This window comes from Bombina bombina, chromosome 4, assembly GCF_027579735.1.
Source record: "Bombina bombina isolate aBomBom1 chromosome 4, aBomBom1.pri, whole genome shotgun sequence".
Classification (NCBI taxonomy): domain Eukaryota; kingdom Metazoa; phylum Chordata; class Amphibia; order Anura; family Bombinatoridae; genus Bombina; species Bombina bombina.
In genome coordinates this window covers 645,571,160-645,596,969 of record NC_069502.1, presented here as the reverse complement: position 1 = coordinate 645,596,969, position 25,810 = coordinate 645,571,160, and the positions used below count along the sequence as shown (strand labels likewise).

Sequence of the window (25,810 nt, the reverse complement as noted above, 5' to 3'; positions counted from 1 at the left end):
TGTAATGGATCTTCGGTGTTTAGTGTTAGATTTTTTTAAGGGTTTATTCGGTGGGTTCTAGTTTTAGATTAGGGTTAGGGCAGCAATAGAGCTAAATGCCCTTTTAAGGGCAATGTCCATACAAATGCCCTTTTCAGGGCAATGGGGATCTTAGGTTTTTTAGTTAGGATTTTATTTGGGGGGTTGGTTGTGTGGGTGGTGGATTTTACTGTTGGGGGGGTTGTTTGTAAAAAAAATTCCAGGTAAAAGAGCTGATTTCTTTGGGGCAATGCACCACAAAAGGCCTTTTTAAGGGCTATTGGTAGTTTAGTTTAGGCTAGAGGTTTTTTTTTGGGGGGGGGCTTTTTTTATTTTCATAGGGCTATAAGATTAGGTGTAATTAGTTTAAATATCTGATAATTTGTTTTTTATTTTGTGTAATTTAGTGGGTTTTTTTTGTAATTTAGGTAATTGCATTTAATTAATTTAATTTATTTAATTGTAGTGTAATGTTAGGTGTTAGTGTAAGACAGGTTAGGTTTTATTTTACAGGTAACATTGTATTTATTTTAACTAGGTAGTTAGTAAATAGTAAATAACTATTTAGTAACTATTCTACCTAGTTAAAATAAATACAAACTTGCCTGTGAAATAAAAATAAAACCTAAGCTAGCTACAATGTAACTATTAGTTATATTGTAGCTAGCTTAGGGTTTATTTTATAGGTAAGTATTTAGTTTTAAATAGGAATAATTTAGGTAATGATATGATTTTTTATTTAGCTTTCTTTTAATTATATTTAAGTTAGGGGTGTTAGGGTTAGGGTTAGACTTAGGTTTAGGGGTTAATAAATTTAATAATAGTGGCGGCGACGTTGGGGGCGGCAGATTAAGGGTTAATAAATGTAGGTAGGTGGCGGCAATGTTAGGGGTGGCAGATTTGAGGTTAATAATATTTAACTAGCATTTGCGAGGTGGGAGTGTGGCGGTTTAGGGGTTAATATGTTTATTATAGCGGTGGCAATGTCCGGAGCGGCAGATTAGGGGTTAATAAGTGTAGGTAGGTTGTGGCGACATTGGGGGCAGGAGATTAGGGGTTAATAAGTATAATGTAGGTGTTAGCGATGTTGGGGGCAGCAGATTAGGGGTTAATAAGTATAATGTAGGTGTCGGCTATGTCGGGGCAGCAGATTAGGGGTTAATAACTATAATGTAGGTGTCGGCGATGTCAGGGATGGCAGATTAGGGGTTAATAAGTGTAAGATTAGGGATGTTTAGACTCGGGGTTCATGTTAGGGTGTTAGGTGTAAACATAAATTTTGTTTTCCCATAGGAATCAATGGGGCTGCGTTATGGAGCTTTACGCTGCTTTTTTGCAGGTGTTAGGCTTTTTTCATCCGGCTCTCCCCATTGATGTCTATGGGGAAATTGTGCACGAGCATGTAAAACCAGCTCACTGCTGACTTAAGCAGCGCTGTTATTGGAGTGCGGTATGGAGCACAATTTTGCTCTACGCTCACTTCTTGTCTGATAACGCCGGGTTTATTAAAACCTGTAATACCAGCGCTGTAGGTAAGTGACCAGTGACAATAACGTGCAAATTAGCACCGCACCCCTCTTACCGTAAAACTCGTAATCTAGCTGTTGGTTCTCTGATCTAGTTTACTTAAGCAGAATAGAATTTACCATTTCTTTTGTTTTTTTTAATTTTTGCAAAGATTTCAGAATGATTAATGAGACATCCTTCCGCATAAACAATGGAATTTTAGAAAGTATGATTTCCAAAAGTGTTTAAAAATTTATATTGATAACTGCTAATGAATATTTTAGGTATTTTTAAGAAAGTGTTAGTGTTTCAACTATTCCTCTCTCGCCCTATCTCTTTAACAACAGTTTGATTTTCTTCAAAATGTAGATAAAGTTTTGTCCACTAATTCCTTGACAGTGCAGTCTTCTGCTGTTTCAGTGCTTTTTTTTTTTTAACTTTCTTTTATTAAGGTTGTTAGGAAGTACAGTAGTATATTCATGTACAACAAATATAAGAAGTGATACATCACAGATTATGATACTATTATAAGTATCTAAGTAATTAAGATACAGAGCAACGTTACTGTTATAGTACTTATTGGAATGGAACCTCTTTTTAACAAATATAAGTTCCTCCCATGCCACAATGGGACACTCATGGACCCTGATACATTTGAATAATATAAAGGAGGAAAACTGATGGTATAGGTGGTCACTCATGGACCATTGATATGAAAACATTGCCACTTTTGGGCTTCAACATTTGACAATGAATAAAACAGTATAAGGGGAACAGAAGAATAAAGCCACAAATAAAGACAAAGCCACTTTTAGACTTCAGCACATGGTAATATATAAAACAGTATAAGAAGAACAAGAGTATAAGGCCATAAATATAAACAAATATATAACCTGTGGAGGAAATATAACACCAGAGAAGATATCAAATATGAAGATGCGCCTTGTGTCCATAATGGGTGATCTAAAGAGGACTCTGTATATCATATGTAAGTTCTCTAAGAGAGAGAATTGTGAACTAATCTGGGAATTAATATCTAAGATGAGCCTCTTAACCATGACCATAAAATATATTCATTAAGGTTCTCATAGGGGGAGATTTTATTTATGTGAGATATCTAATTGGGTACATTTTAAGGAGGACTAAGCTGAGAGAGAATAATATAGTAGAGGGGCACACATCCACTAATTCATTATCGTAGGGCCAAATATATAAATAAAGACACAGGGACAAGTAATAAAGAAGGTGGACTGCTCTTATTTTATATCTAGTTGGACAGCCCTGAAGTAGTTATATATGTGGTAGGTTAGTTGTGGCTTAGGCATTGAGCACACTATGGAGATATAAAACAGCCACTCTGGTAGTTCCACCCCCCCCCCCCCCCCCACAGTACAGCTTATCTCAAGAATATTCTAATATATACGTGTAGCAAAACCATTGATATACAAAAATATGTGATGTTCATATGATAAGCCTCTGGAAGTACATCATAATTAGACATAGCAATAGGAACTTCAAAATATATGAGGTACAAACCTAGAACACTGGAACCAAAACAGTATAGACAGAGGGTTTAAAAAGAAATATTGGACGGCTGTGGGCCCCTTTAAACAAGACTTATAATGTTAAGCGCTGTGGCCCAATAGGTAACTGTAAGAATTGGTATTAGTGTACTCTATATTGGTAGAGGGCATATACATGGTATTTCTTCACATTACTCGCTTAATGAAAATTCAGTAGTACTTAATATCTTGGATATATGGTCCAGTACATGCCTAACTTTTAGGGGGGTATGAGTAATGAGATATCTACTAATATTAAGGATCATAAAAGCTCTGGGCTGCTCCTTGTATTGAAAATAGAGGTTACTGCCCCGGCCACAGGCAGATATACCTCAGAGGCTCTTATAGGATGCTATCTTAAAATCAGCTACAAAAGGAGCTACTCATGTCTGATCATTCAGTATATGAACCTGATATAAACATACCCTGTTGTATTGAGATATGTATTTAACGTTGATACCCTAACAGCTTAGTATGTCACAGCGATTGCACCATAGCCCCCCAACATAGTAATCATCCCCATGACATGAATCATTACAATTAAATACACTGGCTTTAGACAGTAAGGTATACAAAATCTAACACTCCAATACAGTCTCTTTATGGAATCCTTGATAAAACAAGAGTCCAGCTATCTCCAACAGCAGAATAAAATAGTTTGCACATTAGCATCTCGGTATATACAGTTATCACTTGTTAACAGCTCCATTTTATGTAGTCACATAAAAGTCAAAATGACAACTTAGGAGATGTCCCATTTGTGGATCAAGTAGGAGAAAAAACAATTAGCCATACGTTGTAGCCTCAAAGTAGGACCTCTGGTATCAGGCTTTCTGGCCATTATCAACAAAAGGAGATGTGCTACAGATATTCAGAATATTAGGGGGCCCTGTTAAACTTGAACCACTAAGAGCTAGGGTGGGAAATAAAAATAAAAATTTGGCCCATATGCATCTGGTGTACGCTGTCACTAACCAACTCCCGTTTTTGAACTTCGAGAGAAGACTTGCGGCAGTTGCTTACTTAGATCGTTGGGCGACATGCAGGGTGCTCCAGTTCTCCGCCAAAGCCCATCTCAGGGCTTGCTAGAGCGAGACTCTCCTGAGTCTCTGGTATTCACTTTTCCTCTGACAGATGGATCAAGAGCAGGTAATCTTGGTAGTGTAGCCTGCTCCTGCAGGGCTAGAGAGACACCTTTGTTTGATCCACTGTTATGGCCCACGCATACTGCACGAGTTGTTAGAAGAAGGAGATGCCTCTTCAGCTGCTGCTTCCCTTGGTGGGGCAGATCGCCATGTTGGTAGCCCATTGAATCGGCCGGTATGTGTGATAAGTGTAGGGGAGAACAAGGTTGATTGTCTCGACAGCTCTCTGCTGTATTTGATCATCCGGGGTGTCGATCTGTTCCTGTGCCGTAATACCATAGGCAGTATATTCCATTCCTTATCTGTAGCCTGGTTATCAGCTAGTTGAGTGAGTGTTTCACAGCATTCTGTGGGGCATCTGGAGGTACTAGGAGTTGGTCCTCATCTTCTAGTATACCGGGCCGCGGTCTTATGCTGAACCCACTAGCGATTATAGAGGACAGTCTCTGGTAATGCTCCTCCAGTAGAGACCATAGAGCAGCTTCAAATGATTGCATGTTGAATGCCCCCGCTCCAAAGATAAATTAGGAAGACAGCTTTAGAAGCTGTTATACCTGGATCACCGGGGGGTTAGGTGACGGTCCGGCCCTGTTGTAGGCCGCCACTGTGAACCGTTCCAGTACTTCAGGGCTGAAGTGGCCTCCACTTTTTAGGTCAAATTATTCAATAGGATCTGTAGTTTAGATATATAGCAATTTAGACCCTGGATAGTACCTCAGTCAGGCGATATGCAGTAGAAATATTAGGCTGACTCTTCAGCCTCTAAAATAAGCGACTATCATGGCCGCCGCCCAGAAGCATCCCCTCGTTTCAGTGCTTTTTCAGTTGAAGGGTGCCCACTCACCTTGATGTTTTTACTTCCTTGCTCTGGATCCAATTTATTCTTTGGAATATGAAGTTGTTTTCTTAGGTGCTGCAACATCATCTTTTTTAACCTTTTAGGCAGGTGACTAACACATTATATTTTTTTAATACTATTGTGCTTGTAGGCTGTTTTCATAATCTCTTCCTCTTTCTTGTAAAGGTGGTTCCCACTCAGAATATTCATACTGACTCTGTAGTGCCTTAGTGCACCCTGAATTCAAGTAACAAGAGCATCTGCTTTATAAATTTGATGTTGACAGAACAAGTAATATTTGGAAGCCAAAGAAAAGATGTCAAGAAAACTGCTTATTGTTTTGTCTTTAATTCTGTTTGCAAAAAATGCTTGGAAACTCCCAATATTCATTTACTGTTCTTTAATCTGTCTTTGCAAATAACATTTATCCCTTGGGTTTGGGCTCAAGCCACCGTGGCTATAGTTACTTGAATAGTCATAATGAAGAATTGCTGGAACATTTTGTTTTATTTGTCTATAAACTTTAATAACTTAATGGTGTTGCTCTAGCACAAGCATCAGTTTGTAATACAGTTATGCAAAGCAGACATAGGCAGATGTGTTATTAGCATATTCTTACTTTCATATACTCCAGTATTGAATATTATTCTTAAAGAGTGGGATAGAAAATAGGATTTATACATCCATGTATTCACACCCATAGTAGAAACATATGTAAGCATGTTTTGCAATACACATTTTGGGTGTGTTTGTGATATCTACCTAAATCCGTCCTCTCCTTTTTGGAAGGAAACTCATCTGCGTCTTCAAATAAAGCCACATGATAGCTGATGCACTCAGGAATAGTGGGTTCTATATGGGAATCCAAGGCAACCTAAGATTTCTTAAAATAGGTTCTGCCTTTTGCAGAAAGCCTGTGGACTTCTGCTCCCCAGTAGTGAATACAATGCTTCTATAAATTGAGAAAATGATTAATCAGTAAGTACAGGGAGTGCAGAATTATTAGGCAAGTTGTATTTTTGAGGATTAATTTTATTATTGAACAACAACCATGTTCTCAATGAACCCAAAAAACTCATTAATATCAAAGCTGAATATTTTTGGAAGTAGTTTTTAGTTTGTTTTTAGTTTTAGCTATTTTAGGGGGATATCTGTGTGTGCAGGTGACTATTACTGTGCATAATTATTAGGCAACTTAACAAAAAACAAATATATACCCATTTCAATTATTTATTTTTACCAGTGAAACCAATATAACATCTCAACATTCACAAATATACATTTCTGACATTCAAAAACAAAACAAAAACAAATCAGTGACCAATATAGCCACCTTTCTTTGCAAGGACACTCAAAAGCCTGCCATCCATGAATTCTGTCAGTGTTTTGACCTGTTCACCATCAACATTGCGTGCAGCAGCAACCACAGCCTCCCAGACACTGTTCAGAGAGGTGTACTGTTTTCCTTCCTTGTAAATCTCACATTTGATTATGGACCACAGGTTCTCAATGGGGTTCAGATCAGGTGAACAAGGAGGCAATGTCATTAGATTTTCATCTTTTATACCCTTTCTTGCCAGCCATGCTGTGGAGTACTTGGACGTGTGTGATGGAGCATTGTCCTGCATGAAAATCATGTTTTTCTTGAAGGATGCAGACTTCTTCCTGTACCACTGCTTGAAGAAGGTGTCTTCCAGAAACTGGCAGTAGGACTGGGAGTTGAGCTTGACTCCATCCTCAACCCAAAAAGGCCCCACAAGCTCATCTTTGATGATACCAGCCCAAACCAGTACTCCACCTCCACCTTGCTGGCGTCTGAGTCGGACTGGAGCTCTCTGCCCTTTACCAATCCAGCCACGGGCCCATCCATCTGGCCCATCAAGACTCACTCTCATTTCATCAGTCCATAAAACCTTAGAAAAATCAGTCTTGAGATATTTCTTGGCCCAGTCTTGACGTTTCAGCTTGTGTGTCTTGTTCAGTGGTGGTCGTCTTTCAGCCTTTCTTACCTTGGCCATGTCTCTGAGTATTGCACACCTTGTGCTTTTGGGCACTCCAGTGATGTTGCAGCTCTGAAATATGGCTAAACTGGTGGCAAGTGGCATCTTGGCAGCTGCACGCTTGACTTTTCTCAGTTCATGGGCAGTTATTTTGAGCCTTGGTTTTTCCACACGCTTCTTGCGACCCTGTTGACTATTTTGAATGAAACGCTTGATTGTTCGATGATCACGCTTCAGAAGCTTTGCAATTTTAAGAGTGCTGCATCCCTCTGCAAGATATCTCACTATTTTTACTTTTCTGAGCCTGTCAAGTCCTTCTTTTGACCCATTTTGCCAAAGGAAAGGAAGTTGCCTAATAATTATGCACACCTGATATAGGGTGTTGATGTCATTAGACCACACCCCTTCTCATTACAGAGATGCACATCACCTAATATGCTTAATTGGTAGTAGGCTTTCGAGCCTATACAGCTTGGAGTAAGACAACATGCATAAAGAGGATGATGTGGTCAAAATACTCATTTGCCTAATAATTCTGCACTCCCTGTATGTTTTGCCTGCACAAATGACTATGATAAAGTATGTCTGTATAATAATGAGTTATGTATTACTTTTACTTTTTTACAACTTGAAATGTAAGGAAAGAGATTTATTTTTCGCATTTGAATCTGCATCACAACTATAAGAGGTGGAAGGAGGCAAACTGTTTTTAAGCAAGGCACTTACTGGATATTTGCTTTAAAGACCTGATAATCTCTCCACTCTGGCAAGATTATTTAAGAAGTCTTGTTAGTACTGGGAGATCCATCGAAGAATTCTAGAAAGGCAAATTTTAGCTTGAGAGCTTTTCAATTATCAAGCCTTTAGAATACAATTACCTCTGGGTTTAAAAAGTGAATGTAACATTATGAATCACTGTTATAAGGTTATCAGACTTTTTTTTCTTTAATTTAGCTTAAAAAATAGCAATTCACTTGTGCATATTTTTGAGTAAAGATTTTATGAAGTGTTTGTTTAAGTTAAACATGCAGAAAAGCGACCCTATATTAGCTATAATGTGTAATTTTCTTCATGACTGTAACATATTTGATTCTGAATCAACTTTCGATGGTTACTTGCAAAGGAGTCACCTTCCATCCAATCAGCTGCGAGCAGTATGTTTTTGTATGTTTGAGCACAGCTAACTTCATGGCTGAAATGCGTTAGACATTTTTTACCCACCTGATTGTTACAGGTTTTTTTTGTATATTAATAAAAAAAAAATTTTAGATTTTACCCTCATGCTGTGCTGGAACAATTTTTCTGAATAATGTTTTGCATATTTGAGCAAAGTTTTGAAGCCTTAATCATTAGAGTGGCACCTACAGCTGGGAGAAAATCAATCTACTTGTTTTGTTTTCTGACAGTTAGATACAATATCTCTTTGAGTTATAGAATACATTTCACATGCGATTGGAAGGTTTGCTCCAACAAAGGGCTTATTAACCCCTTAACGACCGAGGACCCTGCACGTCCTCGGTGTGGAAAGCAGCTGGAAGCGATCCTGCTCGCTTCCAGCTGCTTTCCGGTTATTGCAGTGATGCCTCGATATGGAGGCATCCTGCAATAACCTGTTTAAGCCATCCGGTGCAGAGAGAGCCACTCTGTGGCCCTCTCTGCACCGGAGATCGGTGGCTCCCTGCGTTGGTGGGTGGGAGCCGGACCGGGAGGCGGGTGGCGGCCATCGATGGCCCTGGTTATGTGCAGGGGGGGCGGGATCGTGGGCGGGGATGAGCGGGGGCGCGCACGGACGCGCGCGCGTGCACGGGAGGGCGGGGGCGGGCGCGTGCATGGGGAGGGAGCGGGTGGGAACCGCTACACTACAGAAAATTTATTAATAAAAAAATGTTTAAATGTCTAAATATTTTTTTAAAAAAAAAGATCAGCAAGGTGGTGGGGGTTTGTCTGTGTGGGGGGGGGGAAGCTACACTACAGAAAAAAGCCAAACAAAAATAAAAAAGCACTTTTTTTTTGCAAACTGGGTACTGGCAGACAGCTGCCAGTACCCAAGATGGCCCCCAATGAGGCAGAGGGGAGGGTTAGAGAGCGGTTTTGGGGGGGATCAGGGAGGTTGGGGGCTAAGGGGGGGATCCTACACCCTAGCATATGTAAATATGCTAAAAAATTTTTTATTTTTTTTAAAAAACCCTTTTATTTTAGTACTGGCAGACTTTCTGCCAGTACTTAAGATGGCGGGGACAATTGTGGGGTGGGGGAGGGAAGGGAGCTGTTTGGGAGGGATCAGGGGGTGGGATGTGTCAGGTGGGAGGCTGATCTCTACACTAAAGCTAAAATTAACCCTGCAAGCTCCCTACAAACTCCCTAATTAACCCCTTCACTGCTAGCCATAATACACGTGTGAGGCGCAGCAGGATTTAGCGGCCTTCTAATTACCAGAAAGCAACGCCAAAGTCATATATGTCTGCTATTTCTGAACAAAGGGGATCCCAGACAAGTATTTACAACCATTTGTGCCATAATTGCACAAGCTGTTTGTAAATTATTTCAGTGAGAAACCTAAAATTGTGAAAAATTTTACTTTTTTTTCAATTTGATCGCATTTGGCGGTGAAATGGTGGCATGAAATATACCAAAATGTGCCTAGATCAATACTTGGGGTTGTCTACTATACTACACTAAAGCTAAAATTAACCCTACAAGCTCCCTAAAAGCTCCCTAATTAACCCCTTAACTGCTGGGCATAATACACTTGTGGTGCGCAGTGGCATTTAGCGGCCTTCTAATTACCAAAAAGCAACGCCAAAGCCATATATGTCTGCTATTTCTGAACAAAGGGGATCCCAGAGAAGAATTTACAACCATTTATGCCATAATTGCACAAGTTGTTTGTAAATAATTTCAGTGAGAAACCAAAAGTTTGTGAAAAAATTTGTGAAAAAGTGAACGATTTTTTGTATTTGATCGCATTTGGCGGTGAAATGGTGGTATGAAATATACCAAAATTGTCCTAGATCAATACTTTGGGATGTCTACTAAAAAAAAATATATACATGTCAAGGGATATTCAGGGATTCCTGAAAGATATTAGTGTTCTAATGTAACTAGCGCTAATTTTGGAAAAAAGTGGTTTGGAAATAGCAAAGTGCTACTTGTATTTATGGCCCTATAACTTGCAAAAAAAGCAAAGAACATGTAAACATTGGGTATTTCTAAACTCAGGACAAAATTTGGAAACTATTTAGCACGGGTGTTTTTTGGTGGTTGTAGATATGTAACAGATTTTGGGGGTCAAAGTTAGAAAAAGTGTGTTTTTTTCAATTTTTCCTCATATTTTATATATTTTTTTATAGTAAATTATAAGATATGATGAAAATAATGGTATCTTTAGAAAGTCCATTTAGTGGCGAGAAAAACGGTATATAATATGTGTGGGTACAGTAAATGAGTAAGAAGAAAATTACAGCTAAACACAAACACCGCAAAAATGTAAAAATAGCCTTGGTCCCAAACGGACAGAAAATGGAAAAGTGCTGTGGTCATTAAGGGGTTAAATTTAAATTAATCTTTCCCTGTGTCCCCAATTTCCCTTTAAAGGTTTCTTAAATAGCTAAATATTTTTAAATAAAAAAGTTCATTTGAATATCTAAATAATATAAATGTGCATATATGTCATACTTTTATATTCACCATAAAGTATAATTTAATGGAAACATATGTAAAATATCTAGAATTAACATTTTATTATTCCTAATGTTTCCATTATTTGTGAAATGGATTTCACTATGATGCTGAATTTGCAACCTATTTGTAATATATCATTAGAGCAACATTGCAAATGCAATGCTAAAACACTATGAATGAAATATCTATCTGCAATGTGACTATAATGTGATTTTCTTTTTTACCTGAACATCTAGTGTGCAATATATTACAGAAGAGTGATCCTTTCTTGAAATATTTTGTTTTGTGTGTTTGCTTTATAGTGATGGAATAAAGAAAAATATGTTTATTAAAAGCCGACAAAAAAATAAAGTGCATTTAATTCATTTATTTAAATAATAATCATATAAATTCCAAACAGAGCATTGTTTATTTTGCTTCAATGTCCGAACATAAACTACAGTAAATATACTGATTATTCAGTGTGTGAATACACAAATCCGCTTACGGGTAGGGACATAATTCACTTCACTTCAATTCTTGTTACAGCAGATAGTTATACGCAAGAAAAGCAATTAGAGCAGTCGGAAAGTGTATGGAATTTATACTATAGGTTTTACATTGCTTGTTTTCCCACTTATACTGAACCTGTAACTCCTGAATGTCTCTGAAATTGATTCAAGATTCCCATTACTATTTTAGCCCCATGACTGACTTTGCCTGAAATAACATCTTGAAGACAATTTTAACTGAAAGAAAACTAGATATTGTACAATCAGCCTTTCAGCTAGCAAGCCAAGTGTATAAATGACGTGTAGCCCTTGGTGCATCCAAGTTTATGCTCTGTGATCAATGCACATGTCCCTGAGGCAAACGATTTATTACACTAGGTCAGACTCCTCGATCATGAAATGGATTTTAAATTCATAGATGACACTAAGAAAGTTTATGGTTGTCTATACAGATTCTTTATACATGATCAACATAAAATGCAAATGAACACATAAATATACATTAAAATGTGTATTGTTATTATAATGATTTTTAGATTTGAATAATTCTATGGTTATGCTGTTTTCTTGTAACTTTTTCTTAGATTTTGAAAAGAATACATTATAAATGAGTGTCTTTGATGCAATTTATGTGCATACTAAATGTAACAACTATTTTATGTAAATAAATATTATTAGCAGATAGATAGATAGATAGATAGATAGATAGATCTTGCGTTCTTTGACACAAAAAACGTGTTGAATGTGTATTTTCAAGGAGAAATCATTAGACAGATAGACAGACAGAAAGGCTAATAGAGAGATAGATAGATAGATAGATAGATAGATTGACTGATTATATATATACCTTGAATTTAAGTATATTCAAGGTTAGATTTTAATTGTTCAAATTAAATATTCAAAGCATGTACTCGGAAATTATCTGCATTACTAAAATGTTTATAAATATCTTCCAGCATTTACTGTCACCTCAACGAGCCCCTGAAAGACTACTCCAGCTGGCACAGAAACACCAAGACACTCTTGTCATAGAGATAGATGAGCTACTAAACAGGGTAAGGATACCAGGGATATATTGTGGCATAATGGAGAGCGTGCAATGCATATTATGCTGGCTTTATTTTCCAAACCGTCTTGCCATCTCAATGGTAAAATTGCTCATTATTTATATGGTTAATTTATACTACATGTCATTTGAACACAATAATATGTTAGCAGTAACATTTGGGCTTCATATTGCAATACAAAACACTAACATTTTTTTAGTTGACAGTTTATAGAATATTATTGGATTATTCAATATCTATGTTTTATTTCTGGATGTTTCTTACTTATGATTTCTAATTTAATTTTTTTTCAAATAACAACTTGGAAGCTAGCTTGCTCAAAATGATTAGAGAAGAGTACTTAAATCAGTCCCAATTGTAAACTTATAGGGGCCGATTTATCAATGGCCAAATGCCCCTGATGCCCCTGTTTCTGCGCAAGCCTTTAGGCTTGCCAGAAACAGTAGTTATGAAGCAACGGTCTTAAGACCGCTGCTTCATAACTGGTCCGCTGCCTCTGAGGGTGCGGTCTGCAATCCGTCCGATCCTATACGATCGGGCTGATTGACACCGCCTGCAAGCGAATCTGCAGGGGGCGGCATTGCACAAGCAGTTCACCAGAAATTAAATATTGATTCAAAATGTAAAAGCTTTTCATTAATAACTGATACTCCCCCGTTTTTCAAGAGAACACAATCTATATTTCTAAAACTACAAAATAAATATTTTTAGAAATGTCTGGAAGAAGGCCAAATTGCATTAATTACACAGGCAAATTATTACATAAACAAGTAATAGAGTTAACGTCAGGACTAAACCAAATTGGTCTATTTTGACATAGGTTAATTATGCACTCTTCAGCTTTAATAGTCCTCACAGGCCAATCATTCTATTTTCTCTGGAAATTTCTATATGAAGCTATTTCTATATGAGAAATTTAAAAAAATATTTCCAATTTACTTCTATGATCAAATTTACTTTGTTCTTTGTTGAAGAGATATCTGGATATGTAGCGTGCACATTTCTGGATCTCTACATGACAGGAAATAGTGCTGCCATCTAGTGCTCTTGCTACTGTATAACATTGTTGCAAAACTGCTGCCATATAGTTCTGCAGACACATGCACACTCCTGAGCTTACCTTCCTGCTTTTTAAAAAAGGATAACAAGAAAACAAAGATAATTTGATAATAGAAGTACATTGGAAAGTTGTTTAAAACTGTATGTTCTATCTGAATCATGAAATATTTTTTTCCCTTTAAAAGGACATAAAGCTCAAAAATTTGCCTTCATGTTTAGAGCATACAATTTTAAACAACTTACTTATGCTATCTAATATGCTTAGTTCTCTTGATATCATATGTTGAAAATCATACCTAGGTAGGCTCAGAACCTGGAAGCTAGCTGGTGATTAGTAGCTACACATATGTCTCTTGTCCTTGGCTTACCAATGTGTTCAGCTAACTGTCAGTAATGCATTACAGCTCCTTCAACAAAGGATACCAAGGGAATGGTGGAATATTTATAATGGAAATAAATTGGAAAATTGTTTAAAATGTATGCTCTATCAAAATGCTCAAAGGAAAAGTTTGGGTTGATGTCTCTTTACTCTTAAAAGTATTTTAAGTTAAAGCTAATTAAAATAATATTACAAACACATGTGAGTTACATACATAAGTATTTATTGCTCATTGGCAGATAAGTACAGTTCTACAGATTAGGTTTATCCATTGCTCAAAAAAAACAAAAACATTTGATACATTTTTGGCCAGATTACAATTGGCACGTTAAATTACATTTTCACTCGCACACTAACTGCGCTCAAATTAAAAGTTTATAGCATGCAAGCAAAATAATTATGCACTCTAACTTCACGTTAATTTCTTCTCCCCAAAGACTATTATGGGGATTGATATAAAACAAAATTCACTCGTGATCTAACACTGTTTAAGACCATTTACGTTAAACCAAAATACTTTTTTTGAATACTTTAAAATTCATATGTTCTTCATATAGAAGAAAATGTTCTTTTTATTTTAAATATATTATACAGTATCTCACAAAAGTGAGTACACCCCTCATATTTTTATAAATATGTTATTTTATCTTTTCATGTGACAACACTGAGGAAATTACACTTTGCTACAATGTAAAGTAGTGAGTATACAGCCTATATAACAGTGTAAATTTGCTGTCCCCTCAAAATAACTCAACACACAGCCATTAATGTCTAAACTGTTGGCAACAAAAGTGAGTACACCTCTAAGTGGAAATGTCCAAATTAAGCGCAAAGTGTCAATAATTTGTGTGGCCACCATTATTTTCCAGCACTGCCTTAACCCTCTTGGGCATGGAGTTCACTAGAGCTTCACAGGTTGCCACTGTAGTCCTCTTCCACTTCTCCATGTCAACATCACGGAGCTGGTGGATGTTAGAGACCTTGCGTTCCCCCACCTTCCGTTTGAGGATGCCTCACAGATGCTCAATAGCATTTAGGTCTGGAGACATACTTGGCCAGTCCATCACTTTTACCCTCAGCTTCTTTAGAAAGGCAGTGCTCGTCTTAGAGGTGTGTTTGGGGTCGTTATCATGTTGGAATACTGCACTGCGACCCAGTCTCTAAAGGAAGGGGATCATGCTCTGCTTCAGTATGTCACAGTACATGTTGACATTCATGGTTCCCTCAATGAACTGTAGCTCCCCAGTGCTGTCAGCACTCATGCAGCCCCAGACCATGACACTTCCACCACCATGCTTGACTATAGGCAAGACACACTTGTCTTTGTACTCCTCACCTGGTTGCCCCCACACACGCTTGACACCATCTGAACCAAATAAGTTTATCTTGGTCTCATTGGACCACAGGACATGGTTCTAGTAATCCATGTCCTTAGTCTGCTTGTCTTCAGCAAACTGTTTGCGTGCTTTCTTGTGGATCATCCTTAGAAGAGGCTTCCTTCTGGGACAACAGCCATGCAGACCAATTTGATGTGGTGTGCTGCGTATGGTCTGAGCACTGGCAGTCTGACCCCCTACCCCTTCAACCTCTGCAGCAATGTTGGCAGCACTCATACGTCTATTTCCCAAAGACAACCTCTGGATATTATGCTGATCACCTGCACTCAACTTCTTTGGTCAACCATGGCGAGGACTGCTCTGAGTGGAACCTGTCCTGTAAAACTGCTATAGGGTCTTGCCCACCATGCTGCAGCTCAGTTTTAGAGTATTGCCAATCTTCTTATAGACTAGGTCATTTTTATGTAGAGCAAAAATTCTTTTTTTCAGATTCTCAGAGAGTTCTTTGCCATGAGGTGCCATGTTGAACTTCCAGTGACCAGTATGAGAGAGTGTGAGAAATTTAACACACCTGCTCCCCATTCACACCTGAGACCTTGTAACACTAACAAGTCACATGACACCGGGGAGGGAAAATGGCTAATTGGGCCCAATTTAGACATTTCCACTTAGGGTTTACTCACTTTTGTTGCCAACGGTTTAGATATTAATGGCTGTTTGTCGAGTTATTTTGAGGGGACAGCAAATTTACACTGTTATACAGGCTGTACACTCACTGCTTTACATTGTAGCAAAGTGTCATTTCTTCAGTGTTGTCACATGAAAAGATATTATAAAATATTTACAAAAATGTGAGGGGTGTACTCAGTTTTGTGAGATACTGTATATTATTTTTAAAATATATATCTATTTCAAGAAATAATTATTAGTGCTAAAGGAATGAATTACCCAAATCTGGAGTTAGGGAGAAAAATCCATATAGTTAATGTAAAAGTCACCACTAGAGATGTTATATGGAGCAATCCTCCCAACAATGCCCAGATACTTCTCAAAGGTTCTTGTAGCTTCTCTCAAAATTTCTGTAGAGAGGGAAAAGAAGAAGAAGAAGAAGGCGCACAGAAAAGTGGAGGCTCCTAGCGCAATACATTACAGGATCAAGCAATTATTGTAATAAATTGAGTAAAATGCCTACTCACATGTAAAAAGGTTATGAGGTATATTATTTGCAGAGGTAAAGCTGGTACGATCTTCAAAATAAACGGTTCCTCAATCATCTTTCTGAATTTTGTAATCCACCTGGATTATAAGGGACACCGAACTCCCAATCCTCTATAGAGACTTGGTTTTGCCCTTTTAGATTAAAACCAAATCCCCAACTAAAAGTTATAGGGTTAGAGTGAGGGCCGATTATAATGTAAGCAGGTACAATTGGCACGAAACAGACTATGGTTTCCACATCATGTAGTTAAAACACCTCTAGAGAGACCATGTCTGTCAATGACGTAGCATAGATGGGGGGCTAAGTCTGACATGTTTTGCAACATAATTTGTTACTCTTCTTTGTTTGGTGCCCATTGTTTATGGTATTTTACGGTGCCCATTGTTTATAATTTTTTTTATGGTGCCCATTGTTTATAGTATTTTATGAAATCTTATCTGCTTTGACTCAACATTGTGAGTTGTGAGGTGTTTCATTTACATTTTTTTTTTTTTTTAAATATATGTTTTTATTAAATTTTCAATTGGTTTTGTACAGAAAAGAAAACAAATAATCTATTATCACAATACACTCCAACATTTGTAGAATATCAGCATTGTTATTACATCCTCTTAGACTTTATATTAAACAAAAGAGAAAGAAAAGGAAAAGGAAATGAGAGAAAGAGAAGAAAGGAGAGGCAAATACATTTATATAGTTTATATCTGTGCGATCCATTGTGTGATTATATAAATCCTCTTTTACAATTAACTCCATCACCCGTTCAATATGTTTGACCCATGACACTGTCCGCTCTGTTTAACCAATGTTTGCTGGGTCCTGTTCCCAGAAGAATATTACCTCCAGAATGAAGTTTTTTTTCCCTATATAGCTATAGTACATTTTTTCTAGCTTAAGTACCATAGTGACCTCCGATATCCACTGTTCTAGACTAGGAATCTCTAATTTCTTCCACTTTCTAGGGATCAGTCTTTTCGCGCAGGTTATCATGCAGGATAATAATTTCCCTCTGTATACACAACCTAAGTTAGGGGTTTGATTCAGTAATATCATGGAGGGGTTAAGTGTTATGTCAAGTTTTATTACGTCTCTAATGTAAGTGTTTATCTGGTCCCAGAAAGGTCTCAGTTTTGGGCATGACCACCAGATATGGGTCATGGTTCCTATTTCTCCACAGTGTCTCCAACAAAGAGGCGACACTGACGGAAAAATTTTGCATAATCTATGTGGAGTTAAATACCATCTGGATAGTATCTTGAAATTTAGTTCCACTAAGTTAAGTGAGATAGATGATTTTTTAGTAGAGATGAACGATTGAGACCACTGTTCTTCAGTAATTTCTAATTGTAGCTCATGTTCCCATTGTTTTGTGTAGGGCGGCTTAGTGTTAGGCGTCTGCTTACTCAATATTGCGTAAATCAAGGAAATATGTGATTTTGTCAAGGAAGTGGATGTGCATAGGTTCTCAAATGGTGTAAGGGCTCTCAGAAGTTCATTCTTTTGTGGGTCTGTCATAACTGAGTGTCTCGTTTGTAAGTATATGTACCACTTGTCAAAAGGTGGGCCTATTTCTTCTTTTAGGTCGTGTTGGCTTTTAAACAGGCCTTTTTGTATCAGTGTGTGGATAGGGACATTTACGTAGTTGGGGCAGGAGGTGGTTAAACCCTCCAAATTGTCTGGAAAGAAGTATGGGTTATGGAATATGGGGGATAAGGGGGAGATCTTCGTAGAGAGTGTGTTGTGGTCTTTAAGTATTTTATCCCATGTATCTAGAATGGATTTAATCAGTGGGTTAGTCCTTGTCTGATATGGTCTGTGTTTTTTCAGTAGCCAGGGTAAGCTAGACATGTTGGGCGTGTTTATTAATTGTGCCTCCATCTGGACCCACTGTTTTGATGGGTTGTTATGACTCCATGCTACTATCCGTGCTAGGATAGTTGCTAAGTAATAATTCCTAAGGATCGGGACACTCAGTCCCCCATCTTCTTTGGCAAGGTATAAAGTCTTTCTAGCTACTCTCGGTTTACTGTATGCCCAAATGAATGATTCTATGCGTTTTTGATGGGTGTTAAAGAAGTGTTGGGGTATATCTATAGGCAGCGCTTGGAACAAGTAGAGATATTTGGGTATTATTGACATTTTGATCGCATTTATGCGCCCCATCCATGACAGATGACCCTGTCTATGCCAGGTGCCTAATAGTTGGTTTATTCCTTCATATAAAGGTGTAAAGTTTTTAGTGTATATCTCCGATGGGTTATCTGGGATGATTTTCCCGAGGTAAGTGACCGACTTGACTATGTCAAATTGTGTATGATCGGTGATGAACTGAGTAGTTGATTCGTCTAGATTAAGGGGCATTAGCATGGACTTGTCAAGATTGATCGAGAAGTTAGAAACCTGGTTATAATTCTGAAAGACTTCTAATAATGGGGGCAAAGAGGTCTTTGGTTCAGTTAGTGTAAATATAATGTTGTCCGCAAAAAGAAGACATTTTTGAGTATACGGGCCATAAGTGAAGCCTTTAATATCAGGGTGTGTTCTAACTATAGTCGCCAGAATTTCTACGGTAAGGATAAAAAGGAGAGGTGAGAGGGGGCATCCTTGTCTCGTGCCGTTCTTTATTAGGAAGCTATTGGATAAAGTGCCATTGGCTATTACTTTAGCTGAGGGGATGGTGTAGAGAGCTTTAATTCTGTCTATAAATTTATCAGGGAAGTTGAATTTCGTCAATGTCGCCCACATGAAGTCCCAGTCAACTCTGTCAAATGCCTTTTCGGCGTCGGTGGAAAGGAATGTCATGGGTATATTATTATCTGTTGCGTGTTGTAGTGTATGTAGTATTCTTGTAGTGTTGTCTTTTGCTTCTCGTCCTTGTATGAAACCTACCTGGTCATTATTAACAATTTGGGGGAGAATGTTATGTAGTCTTGAGGCTAATAGTTTTGCATAAATTTTCATGTCTATATTGATTAGGGAGATTGGTCGGTAGTTTTGAACTCTGTCAGCCACTTTCCCCGGTTTAGGGATCACAGTAATGGATGCTTCTAAAAGCGGTTGGGAAAATTGTGAGCCATTATCAATGTCTTGGTAGAGTGATAGTAGTTGTTTTCCCAAGTGAAGTTTAAATAGTTGATAAAATTTAGAGGTGAGGCCATCTGGGCCTGGTGCTTTGCCAGCTGGTAAAGAATTTATGGTGTCTAAAACCTCTTGTAGAGTGATTGGAGTTTCTATATATTCCTTATCTGTGTCGGAGATCATTGCAATTTTTTCTTTTTTAATGATCTAGCTAACATTTTCCCTGCTTTGTTGCTTTCGATGAAGAATTTGGCTCTAGTGGTTAGTGCTCGTAGATGTGCATTATGGGTTAAATGTACGTTTAGTGCTGTCCTGGCTGCAGTCAAGTCAGATAGTCTCTGGGAAGATTTGGGGTCATTTTTATGTGCCACTTCTGCCCTTTTTAAATTATCTATGAGGGAGAGATATATAGCTGATCTCTGTTTGCGGATTCTATGAGTGTGTTGGATAATTTCACCTCTAATGGTGCATTTGAATGCTTCCCAATTATTGGTTGTGGATGTGTCCGAAGGGTTGTTATGTAGGAAAAATTCCTCTATACGTTTGTCTATCGCCTCTACGACTGTAGTGTCGGTAAATATGTTATCATTAAGTCTCCAGTGGTTTCTCGGTTTGGGTTTGGTTAGCCATGTAAAGGAAGTTAAAACCATGCTATGGTCGGACCATGGGGTGTGCGATAATTTGGAATGTTTAAGGTTCGAAAGCATATTTTGGGAACAAAGGATATAGTCAATTCTCGAGTAACTGCGTTGGGGGTTGGAGAAGAAAGTGAAATCTTTGGTTTCGGGGTGAACTACTCTCCATGTGTCAAATAGCATGGGAATCTGAAGTGTCATGTAGTTAGTTTTTATATGCCTGATAGGTATGTAGGATTTCCCAGAGGAGGTGTCTAGGGCTGGGCATATTGGGAAGTTCAGGTCTCCCCCCAACAATATCGGTCCTTTTGCAATGTCTAGTAGGGATCTGGTAACTAATCTGAAGAAGGGAGGTGTAGGTCTATTAGGTGCGTATATGTTGGCAATAGTGATGGGTCTATTGTAAAGTAAGCCTACCAGGATCAAAATCCTGCCCTCTTTATCTCGAAAGGTGTCTAGTAGCTCGAAGGGAATCCCTCGTCTAATTGATGTGCAAACTCCATTTTTCCCGTCTGTACCGGAACTGAGAAAGTGCTGAGTGTAGTATCTATTGGAGATGGTAGGTGTTCTATGTTTTTTTAAATGAGTTTCTTGTGTCAATATGATATCTACCTTTTTCTTATAAAAGTCGTGGAATGCTATGGATCTCTTTTCCTGGGATAGAAAACCCTTAACATTTTGTGTTGCTATCAAAAAATCTCCTGTAGTGTCTTTGGTTGTCATAGTTATTCTCTCAATTTAAGTGTGCGCTTGGATGTGGTTTTAAGCTGGGTGATGAGGATTTTTTATGGATGTGTTCGTACAAGTAGTGTGATGAGACCTGGAGTGTGGAGGAGTGAGAGTTTGTGTGTGAAGAATGTGTGTGTAGTGTTGTGTGTGTGTGGTGGTTCAACTGTGTTTGAATGAAACAACAAAATACTCTACTGTGTAACAAAAAGTAGAGAAAAAATAGTAAAAAAGAAAAATTAGTGAGGAACAAATCACAGAAATAAGGCTAGAAATTGAAAACTTATACCGTAGGTTACTGGTCTTGCCTGCATAATAGGTGGACCTAGGCTATTAAATAAAATTCGGTAAACAAATAACAGTCAATTAAGAATACAAATTTGAAAAGTTTACAACATGGATGTCTAAGGAAACTATCTGAAAAATCGTTAAGAATACAGATGAGTATTAAACTTCGGTATAACAATACCCAACTTTCACAATCAAGTTACCTCCCCCCTTATATGCATATTCACAGCTAGCCCCTTCTTTTAAACCCAATGGTGATTAACATAAACTACGGGCTGTGTGATTGGGGTCCTGAAAAAATCGGTTGGCATCTGGCAAGGATATATTTCTTCAGATAATCTTTCAGGGATACAGTTCATAGGTAACCTATGTTTAACAGTTGCAGAGGCCTATAGTTAGAAAACTTCCAGAAAGTTCAAATCTAGAAGTAGTTCCTCGACAACTTATGGAAGGTAACATGTGTATATGGTATCTAAGCTTAAGTCTTACCCCAGTTCATAACTTGTCAGCGGTGTTCCTGGGTTACCGCAGGAGTGGTTAATTGGCATTTACGTGGGGGTCTCTTTGCTGGTGTTTGCCAATTCTTACGTTGATCTTTAGGGACCTGCTTGACAGCTTGATGTAGTCGCCCATTTTCTGAGCTTTCAAATGTTAGGGCAGGAACCCCTAATTGTTTGCAGAATTGTAGAGAGTTTAGGGGGTCCTTGCATTCGTATCGGCGCCCTTCCTTTTGGACTATGAGGGATACAGGGAAGCCCCATCTATATGGGACCTTAAGGTTTCTCAGGTGGGCAGTTAGCTCATTATAAGCTTTCCTCTGTTGTAATGTGCGGTAGGATAGGTCTTGGTATATTTGGATTTTCGATCCTTGGTGAATTAAGTGTGGTTGTCGCCTGGCAATAGATAGAATCTTTTCTTTATCCTGATAACTTTGGAAACAGACTATGATGTCCCTGGGTGGTTGATCTTCTTGTGGTTTTGGTCTCAGGGACCGGTGTGCCCTTTCAAGGGGGATGTGTTTATCTTCTTCGTTATCAGATGAAAGGAGCATTCCATGAAACATGCCCTGTAGGAAATCTTTTATTTCTGCCCCTGCGACCTCTTCTGGGATGCCTCTAAATCTAAGATTACAGCGCCTCGTTCTGTTTTCGAGGTCATCCAGCTTATTTTCTAGGTCCTTAATGAGTGTATCATGTTGGGACACTGTATGGGTGATCTCTGTCATATTTATACATATATCTTCGTGTTCGCCTTCTAGTGCTTCAACTCTGGCCCCCAGATCCGTGATATCTTTTTTAAGGTCAGCACATTCCTGCTTAATGCAATTTTTCACTTGATCAATTAATATTGCTATGTCTTTAATGGTGGCAGGTTGATCAACATCTCTGTCTGTAGCTGAGTAAGGTGATTTAGGGGAGCCAGGTTGGGAGATAGAATACTGCTCTAAATCCTCTTCCTCTGCTAAAGAGTGTTGTGGGGATTTCTTCTTCTCTGCATTTTTAAAGAAGGTGGAGACCGCACTTTGTGTGGTGCTGTTGTTTTTCACAAGTTTGTCTGATTTTGGCGGTTTGCGTAACGCCATTGTGGGTTATTATTTCAGTGCTTATCCCTGTTAGTTGGTCAGAAATTCTGCGTAGTTATTATCCCATTAATTTGGGCTGTATTAATGAGTTTTCCCCTTGCTGAATTAAAGTCCTCTCAAGACCCCTCTGTATGTAAAAATGTATGCATAAATCGTATCGGCAGTAGTGGTCTGTTGAAATTATATCTGAGCCTTCTTGCCGTTTTGCATAGAGAGTGCTGGGTTGCCTCCTATAAAGTTATGCAGGCATTGTAGGTAATGTGAGGCGCTGTGTGTGTGGGGTCAAGCAGCGTGTAGGCCTTTACATAGCGTGTGTGTTGCGCAGCATCGCAATACCAGATCTTGTGTTGTACTCACGTTAGGCCATCTGCTCTGTGTTGCCGATTCTCCGTTATGCCACGAGGGTATTACATGGCCGAGTCTTTTGTTGTCCGTGTTGCTTGTGGGTTATATAGCGTCCCGCTATGGTTTAAGCCTTGGGGGTTCGCTCCGTTGTAGCGTGCATGCGAAGGCCTTCCTATTAGGATTCAAGGCTTGCATGAGTTGCGACCGGGGTTCTCGATAAAAATTTGTCCGGGTGGTTCCTGTGGACTTTGGCAATCCGGTGCACGGTCAATTAGCTAGTTTGCTAGAACAGAACCTGTTTTATCTCGATTAGCCTTATCTCTGCGTGAGGAGCTATAACGACTTGCAGCCATCTTGGATGCCTGCAGGCTCCGCCCTCCGTTTCATTTACATTTTTATAGCAATACTTTTATAAAATAAATATATTTCCACTGAAGACTGACAGTATAAGGATATCATTTATGCACCTGCTTACATTATAGTCAGACCTCACCCTAAACTTATAACATCTAGTTGGGGATTTGATTTTAAACTAAAAGAGCCAAGCAAAGTCTATATAGAGGATTGTGAGTCCACTGTCCCTTAAAATCAAGGGGGATTACAAAATTCAGACAGAGAATTGAGGAAATTCAAAGAACATACTCACTTTTCCTCTGCTGATAACATACCTCATAACGGAAAGGTTTTTCCATGTGAGTAGGGAACATAGAAATTTCAAGTATTTCCATTAAAAACACATTAAAACACATGAACAATTAATAAAAATTATATTGCGTGTCTTAAGGTATTTAACTGGGAAGGGCTAAAAATTTGATAGATAGATAGAAAAAGATTCTTCAGTATTTTTTTATGTTCTTTAAATTTCGTTGGTGCATTCATTCAGATATTCATTTTGTTAAAATTAAATGAATATCCAGACAGAGATATAACAAATGCACATCTCTAGTATACAGATCTATAGACACATATACATACACATGCACATATTTATACATACAGTATATAAATATTCAAAATCCCTTTTAACCCTTTTAAAAAATGTTTATTAATAATAATATCATATATTCTTATTAAAAAGTGTATATATGTGTGTAATACTTTATTTTAATGTGTTTTGCATATGTTGTGTTTTGTGCAACTTTTTTAACCCTTACAGTTTACTTCAGGTATTAAGTCACATTAAATATTCGAGTGCAGTTTTGGCTTTCTCTCAATTGTAAACTATAACTTTCAACGTGTAATACTAGCGCAAATCAGCTCTGTAGCGATATCCATTGAAAGAATATGCTTTACTATGTACTTAATATATCAAAATTGTGTGATAAGCGTAGCGCATTCCAGCGATATTGGTTTTCGTGCCTATGCTATTAGCATGCCACTTGTAATCAGACCCTTTAAATATCCACTTTTTAAACACAACAATATCCCTTTAAATAAATCCCATGGTTATGTGTGAAACCTTTATTTTGTCTCCTGTACAAAGTTTTTTTTATCTGTTATTAAATAGATATACAAGCATATAGACAGGTGCAAAATATTTAACTACAGCGACTGCTATTGCCAACAGTAAAATTATATCTTCATTAGTCTTTGTTCATAACAATCAGGTTGGTTTAAATGGACATTTAACAGTAAACAAATGCTAAATGTAGTGCTATTCAAAGATTAGCCTGATAATAATATGTATGTATGCATGCATGTATGTATGTATCTATCTATCTATCTATCTATCTATCTATCTATCTATATACAGTATATATATATATATATATATATATATATATATATATATATATATATATATATATATATATATATATATATATATAAAATATGTTACTTGTTTAACTGTTGAAAACAAATAATGTAACATTTTATCCATAACCTAGGTTTACTGCTCTGTAGAGGCCAATCAGGGGTGGTTATAAATTGGTTGCAACCAATCACTGTGTGGAATATAGCTGTAATAAGTGTGCAGTCTGCACTTCCACTTTTAACAAGAAATGGAAAGACCACAAATGGTTAAATTACAGGAAAATGTGTCAAAATAAATAATGAAAATATATTGCAAAATGTTTTTACTACACGTAGTTAAAGAGACATGAAAATGATTTTTTATTTCATTTTACAATTCAGATAGAGCATACAATTTTAATTGTTTGTTTGATTAACTTTTTTATCACATTTGTTTCATAATTTTGGTACCCTTTGTTGAAGGAGAAGCAATGCTCAAATGGTAGCTAGCTGAGCAAATCTGGTAAACCAATGACAAGAGGCACACATGTGCAGCCACCAATCATCAGTAGTGCATTCCTACTTCTGAGCCTACCTAGGTATACTTTTAAGCAAAGGATACCAAGAGAACAAAGCAAGTTGTTTAAAATTCCATTCTCTATATAATTATAGATACTTTGGTGATAGCATGCCCCTTTAAACATTTTATATCACAATCTCAAGGTGTTTAATGTCCCTTTAAGAAAAAAATATTAGTATATTTATAGATAGGTATTGATTAAATTTGCTGGGCATTGATTAAACAAAGATGCAATTTACCAATAAAGTTAAGAAATAAATGGCCTGGGATAATGTAAAGCCTATCAAATTGAATGCTGAATAGTGTAACCATGTTGGTCTAATATATTGTCTTTAATGGGCACACAAAACATTCCTACCTTAACCCAATATTTTTACAAGATGTTTTTATTACAATTTCCAGAAATATATTTAAAAAGCTGGGTAAATGTTTCGGCTATTGTATAATTTTGTTAGTTTGAAAATATAATAATATAATTTTATATATATATATATATATATATATATATATATATATATATATATATATATATATATATAT

General features: G+C 37.5%; 1 protein-coding gene across 6 annotated transcripts in view; it reads left to right on the top strand.

The window, feature by feature from the left end:
• The window catches only part of LAMA2 (laminin subunit alpha 2), a 1,406,020-nt gene that overhangs the window by 991,948 nt on the left and 388,262 nt on the right, over positions 1-25,810 (top strand). For all 6 annotated transcript variants that reach the window (XM_053710700.1, XM_053710701.1, XM_053710696.1 and 3 more), the window contains one exon: positions 12,198-12,296. In XM_053710700.1, coding sequence (XP_053566675.1) covers positions 12,198-12,296 — 99 coding nt within the window. The remainder of the gene's footprint in view (positions 1-12,197; positions 12,297-25,810) is intronic.